We start from the raw sequence: 6,616 nt of genomic DNA, 5'->3' as shown, positions 1-6,616 counted from the left end.
GGCACTGATATGTCCCATTAAATTAATCTACTTGAACTTTAGACAGTCACCTACAAATTGGGAATATTGCTCACTTTCGAGGATTATGGTGAGGATTAAATCCGAGGAGGTAGACCACCTCTTCTTGATTCAGCCTCACTGGCTTATGAAGTTTCACTTTTGCTTTAATGGAAACCTAACATTTCACCACCCATCGCAATCACAGCATCATTACGATGTATGCAGCGCTGTCTTTGAAAAACAATTTTGTCACCATGGTTAAATTGCCTTGATGTTCAGCTCTATTTGAACAGTATGGGGAAACTTGGCTCCCACCGTCTAGAATAAAAATTAGAATAAAGACAAACACTTCCATGTTATGCTGAAATTATATTTATATTTATATATATATAGATATAGAATATTTATTTTTCTGCAGACAGCTTTTACTGATGAGTCATTTAACGTTCAAAGAACAGCCTATTTTAACGCTACATAATCTGTACCAGAATGAGATGGATAGCTTCTCAATTCATTTCACAAAGCCAGCACAACTCTGATACCAAAACAATTATAACACAATTATAACACAAACAGAGAGTCACAGATCTCACTTAAAAATACAGATGCCAAAATACCAAATAGAACAGTAGCCAGTTGAAATCAACACCACATGAAAATGTACAAAGCTTTGGCAGATACAAAAGCAAATGGAAATCCAAACTTACACACATAGAACTGGAACAGAAACACCAGAAACAAAACGTCCCCCCCCCCCACCCTGTCAATGGCCTCAGGCCAGGGACCCAAAGGAAAAATAAGAGATTTGCTAAACCTCATTAGTGGGGAGGGGGGCTGCTGGTGGGGTCATCTGCATTATCACCGGGGCCAGGCTCATCCTCATCCAAATCTTCAGACTCACACTCAGCCAAGGCTTCATAGTACTGGGCTGGCCAGCACCGTGGATCTTTCTTATGGAGCCTGGCCAAAAACTTCAGGACAAGCATCTTGCTGGTTTCGAGGAATGCCCGGGGGCCCCAGAGGAACTCGTATTCCGCTGGCTCAGTAAAGGGGATTCTCCTGTACTCTAGGTACTTCTCCCTCACAAACACTTCGGTGATGAGCTTCCTTGTGTTTCCAAAGAGACCATGAGTCTCCCGGACATCCAACCCTAACTTGTACAGAAAATTAAAGATCAGGTCCTGTCTGACACAGTTGCCTTTCATGAAGATAAGGCTCAGGACCACCATCAGGAGGCCTAGCTTGGGCCTGTCAAAATAGGGTGCTGCTGAGTCACCCTTCTGCCCCTTGTTGACGATAATGTAAGAGTGGGTTTTGGGATCAATTTCCTTCAATTGATAACCAAAGATACACTCCAGCTTGTGGCTGGCACGGCTGATGATTTCTAAGCACTCATCTTTATATTCACGGATGATGAACCTCACCATCTCTGAACGCTTGATGGGCAACTTGGCTTGGTCCTTGACCAAGAGGAACTGCACCAGTGCATTTGCCCTCTCATCCAAGGGAGACAGTGGCTGAGTCTCCAGCTTGGGATCATCCTGGGTGGCACTGAATCCCTGAGCAAGATTAGGGAGCTCAGAGATGATCAAGGAGGGAGGGCTAACTGGGCTTTCCCAGAGACCCAGGGCCCTTGAGGTGCTTGGTCCCTCCCAGGCACTCAGGGCCCAGGAAGTGCTGGGCCCTTCCCAGCCACTCAGGATCCTGGAGGTGCTAGGACCTTCCCAGCCACTCAGGCCACGGGAAGTGCTCGGACCCTCCCAGTCACCCAGAACCTGAACTGGGGTTTGAACCTCCCAGTCACTCAAGTCCAGACTTTCCCAGTGCCTGGGGGCCTGCCAGTGACGCATGGCCAGCATCTGGCCACTGCCTTCCTCTTCTGTGTTCAGATGCTTCTTCTTCCGGGTGGCCTTGCCTGAGCGCCGTGGAGGCTCATCGGAGGTCTTTGATGCCTCTTGAGTGGTGGCCATCGCCTTCGGGGCAGCTGCTGTCGCCATCAGGATGGTGGGCACTGCCCTGGATGCCTTTGAGGCATTCACATTGGGCTGTGGAACCCAGGGGATGGCAGGCAGGGCCTCAATGCAGGCAAATGGATCCTGCAGAGCAAGTGGCAGTGACTTTGGGGTGTCTGAGGTGGAAGATGGAACCTTAAAGGCATTAGAAGAGGCAGGCTGGAACTGGGAGGTAGATGGAAAGACCCTTGGGGTGGCAGTGAAGGTCTCTGATGTGGCAGGCAAGTTTTTCCAGGGAGTTGGCAGGGCACCTGGCAATGCTCTGGGAAGACAAAAAGTGCCCCCAAAGATCATGCGGTCCTTCGAAGGAGCCCTGCGCTCCTTTTCCTTTGAAGAGGTCCTACGTTCTTTTGAAGAGGTCCTTCGGTCTATAGATGAGGCCCTGGATTCTCCTGATGGAGTCATCAATGATTTAGCGGAGCCCATGGGAAAATTTGCTCCCGCTAAGGGTGCTCCGGGCTGGCCCTGTAGGGCTGCGGGGGGGCCCTGCCAGGAGGGCTGGGGTTGCAGGGATGGCAGCTCTGCCTGCGAGCCCGAGGGCTGGGCCTGCTGGGTGGGTAGCTGGATTTGCAGGGCCTTTTGGGAGGCGGGGGCCCCCTGAAAGGGCTGCTCCAGCTGAACCAGTGGGGGGGCCTGCCTCTGGGCCTCCTGGGTGGGCAGAGGCTGCCAGAAGTGCCCCGGGGCCTTTGGAGCCTGCCAGGCCAGGGCCTGGGCTTGCTGCACTTCCTGGAACTCCATCGACGACGGCATCTCATGTGGCACCGGGGCTTGTCCTTTTGGGGCCTGCCAAATGATGGGTGGGCAGTGCGCAGCCTGTGGGGCCGACAGTGGGGCCGGCAGAGGGGCTGGCATCACAGGCTGGGGTGCCTGCGGGCCAGCAGGAGGTGCAGTGGGCATCTGCGGTGCTGGTGGGGCAGTTGGCACCTGCGGGGCCGCCCGAATTGGTGGAACTGCTCGTACCTGCGGGGCTGCCCTCAACTGTGGGGTGGGCAGCCGAGCCTGCGGGGCCTGCCGCAGAGGGGGTGGGGGTGGCAGGGCCTGCCAGAGAGGTGGTGGGGTGGCCAGGACCTGTGGGGCAGGTCGGATGGGTGGTGGTGCCTGGCGGATCAGTGGTGGTGCCTGGCGGATTGGGGGCGGGGCCTGGCGCACAGGTGGGGGACCTGGACGGATGGGCGGAGGGCCAGGGCGGATGGGTGGTGGCCCCTGGCGCACAGGTGGAGGAGCCTGCCAGGCAATCGTGGGAGCCTGCCAGGTAACCTGTGTGGCCTGCCAGCCCAGGGGCGTGGCCTGCCAGCCTTGCGGCGGGGCCTGCCAGCCCGGCGAGGTGGCTTGCCAGCCCGGGGGTGTGGCCAGCTGCGCCGGCGGGGCTTGCGGGCCCTGGGGAACCTGCGGAGGAGCCCTTATAACCTGTGACTGGATCTGAAGTATCAGGGGCTGAGCCTGTGGGGCCCAGGAAGCCATCTGCTGCGCAGGTGGGGCTGCCGGCTGTACCATCGGTGCTCCTGTAGCTGGAGGCTGGGTGATCTGAGCTCTCGAGCCTGCAGGATGGATCATCAGGACTCCAGGACCTGGAGGCTTGGCCATCGGGGCTACTGGAGGCGGAGGCTGGGCCATCAACGCTGCGGGGGGTGGAGGCTGGGCCATCGGTGCTCCTGGTGCAGGCGGCTGGACCATCAGGACTCCCGGCGTCAGAGACTGGGCCATCAGGACTCCTGGAGCTGGAGGCTGGGCCATCGGCGTCCCCGGAGGCGGAGGATGGGCCATCGGGGTCCCCGGAGGGGGAGGATGAGCCATCGGTGTCCCCGGAGGGGGAGGATGCGCCATCGGGGTCCCAGGAGGGGGAGGATGGACCATCGGGGTCCCAGGAGGGGGAGGGTGGGCCATTGGGGTCCCAGGAGGGGGAGGATGCGCCATCGGGGTCCCAGGAGGGGGAGGGTGGGCCATTGGGGTCCCCGGAGGAGGAGGGTGGGCCATGGGGGCTCCGGGAGCCGAAGGATGCATCATCAGGACTCCCGGAGTCGGAGGCTGGGGTATCGGGGCTCCCGGAGGGGGAGGATGGATCATCAGGACTCCGGGAGTCGGAGGCTTGCCCATCGGCCCTCCCAGAGGGGGAGCCTGGACCATCGGAGCCCCAAGGGATGGAGGTTGGGCCATCGGAGCCACGGGGGCAGGCGGCTGGCCCTGCGGGGCCTCCCAGGCAGGCTGAGGTGCCTGCCAAGCGGCCAGTGAAGCCTGCAAATCAATTGGAGGTGGATCCCAAGGGACTGGCGGAGCCCGGGAGGAGGCAGGCGGGGCCCGCATCAGAACCGTAGGGCGGCTATAGACCGGAGGCTTAGGGGCCTCCGCCGGGGGACTCGAATCACCCAAATTCTTACTTAGCTGCGACATGTCCCTTTGCTCTGACAGCTGGTGAGCCTTTTCGTCCGACAGCTGCTGGGCCTTTTCCTCCAGAGAGAAGAGAATGCCTACGTGGCTGCTGAGAGGATTCCTCCCCGCTGACTGGTGAATAGGAAGTGAGTGCCCTTAGCTCTGCAGCTTTCCGCAGTAAGGAGGAGGGGGAAGGGGGCTCAATCCCGCCCCTTCCCCGCCCCCGACCACCACAAGTGGATAGAGCATAGGGGCGTCTACCAGAAATTCTGGCTGACACAAGATCCCTCCTCACTCTGTCCAGTCCCCAAATTCAGCCTGGTCAGATTCTCTATGGATGAGTTTTCACAGGGGAGTGACAGGAACAGATCTATGTCTTAGAAATCACAGTATTGCGGTATAGAGTTGGGAACAGACCACTGGGAACATGGAAGGCATCCATGAGGGGGGAGATGGTGTGGTCTGAGCTCAGAAAACGCAAAACAGGAGCCGGAGGGGTAGAAGAAAAAATAATACATATATATAATATAATTGCATACAAAATATATATTTGTATATTATTTAAGAGTCATAGTAGAGAGCTATTATAATTTACTATAAGAGTGAAAGAGACCGAGAAAGTGTCCTGGAAAGTGGAAAATTGCTGGTGTCCGTTGATTCTTTTAGGGACATAGTGGAGGCTCATAGGAAGAGAGATTGATGCATATTGAATGGGCTATGGCATTTACAGTGCTATGGGACTGCCAAAGATACTCTATAGACACTCTTGTATAATGGCTTGGGATTCGGAAGAAAACTGAGCTGGGAGTCAAGATGCTCCTCATGGAAATAGAGCCATGTCACGGAATGTGGCTGCAGAAGAACAGTGTTTAGAAGCAAACTCCTGAGAGGAGCTTGAGGAATACAAATATTTTCAGACACAGACAGAGAAAAAGGATGGCAAAAAATAGAGAAGGAAAGAAAACTTGGCAATTGAGATGTTCCAGACACCCACAAGTGGCAACATTTTTAGAATGGGGTATAATTCCTGTGGAATAACTGGAAAGAAAAAGGTAGGTTTCCTGTTGCTTGTTTATCAACTGCAGGGCAAGAAAGAAATTGTAGAAATGACACCCCCCCCAAACACACTAGAAAATAATAAAATGAGGAATGAATAGATCCAAGGTTAATATATAGGGGGAAAAAACAGATACAGAGTAAAATACAGAATTGGAGAGAAATCAACTCATAGAAAATCAGTTTCAATATTAAACAATGTATTAACAGGTAAAGAAGACATCAAATGTATTGAGTAACACTATGTACTACTTCATGCTGAAAGGAAATGACAGTCTCAGTTCCAGCTGTGTAGTTTCTGGAAATATACAAAATACTAAGTATCAAGGATGTTTAGTTCAAAAGACGCTATTTGGAGCCTAGAGTAAGGGTCCAAAATGACCAATATAAAAACAAAAAACAAACAAAACAAAACCCATGAAAGATACCACAAGGGGGCAGAAGAGAATGATGGAGGCTACACCTGACTTCTCCTGAGGTACCCCTAGCCGGGGGTCCCTCCAAGTTGATAATTTATGAATGCTAATGAAGACATATAGACACTCCCAAGTTTATTACTGCCTTAAATAATGAAAGACTACTTTGAGAGTGAGGTTTCAGTAGTTTTTCTGGCAATTAAAGGCTTGTAAAATCAGAGCTTTTATCCCCTTGGAACACCTTTTCAGAGGCCAGCCCCTCTTCCATGCTGCTCAATGATGTGTCATACTTACATACACCCAGAATGCTGCTTCTAAAAGGTGTGTATTCCCATGTCTCATGCTTCCAGGTCCCTCTCCTGGATTCAGTCCATATAAGAATTTTCAGTGTGATGGAGTTTAGAACTACTTCAAGGGAGCTGACTCTATACAGATAATCCTCAAATTTCCCTGTTACCAGCTCTGTCATATGGCACCTGCTGGCTGTGGAAGGGTTTGGAAAATCAGTTTGTTTTTCAACCTACGACATTTCTACTTTCACAAAGGTACCCCTTTTCCTCCTCTAATTCAAATATATAAATTCATCAAAGATAAGTTCTTCCACTAACCATTTGTTTATCAGGATTATAGCAGATTTAACCTTTGGTCCAGCCTGCTGTGGGTCATCCCACACAATAAATTGTTACCAGCAGGGCCTGATTGTTCTCAGTGAGGTTGGAGCTTAATGAATAGCCCTGCCACACAATGTCAACTCCCACCAAATCC

At 52.8% G+C, this 6,616-nt stretch overlaps 1 protein-coding gene across 1 annotated transcript; it reads right to left on the bottom strand.

The window, feature by feature from the left end:
* Nucleotides 1-403: 403 nt before the first annotated feature.
* Nucleotides 404-4,527, bottom strand: MAGEL2 (MAGE family member L2). Its single transcript, XM_021098674.2, has one exon. It carries the CDS (start codon nucleotides 4,398-4,400, stop codon nucleotides 819-821), a length of 3,582 nt encoding a protein of 1,193 aa, XP_020954333.1. The 5' UTR covers nucleotides 4,401-4,527; the 3' UTR covers nucleotides 404-818.
* Nucleotides 4,528-6,616: the final 2,089 nt, after the last annotated feature.

Source organism: Sus scrofa, chromosome 1 (assembly GCF_054392235.1).
Source record: "Sus scrofa isolate SSC_HxYL_T2T_F1_AM1 chromosome 1, Sscrofa_HxYL_maternal_Yorkshire_Landrace_v2.0, whole genome shotgun sequence".
NCBI lineage: Eukaryota > Metazoa > Chordata > Mammalia > Artiodactyla > Suidae > Sus > Sus scrofa.
This window is presented reverse-complemented; position numbering and strand designations above follow the sequence as displayed.

Excerpts from the sequence above, each read along its gene's own strand:
- MAGEL2 (XM_021098674.2), bottom strand. The coding sequence starts at position 4,400 with ATGTCGCAGCTAAGTAAGAATTTGGGTGATTCGAGTCCCCCGGCGGAG.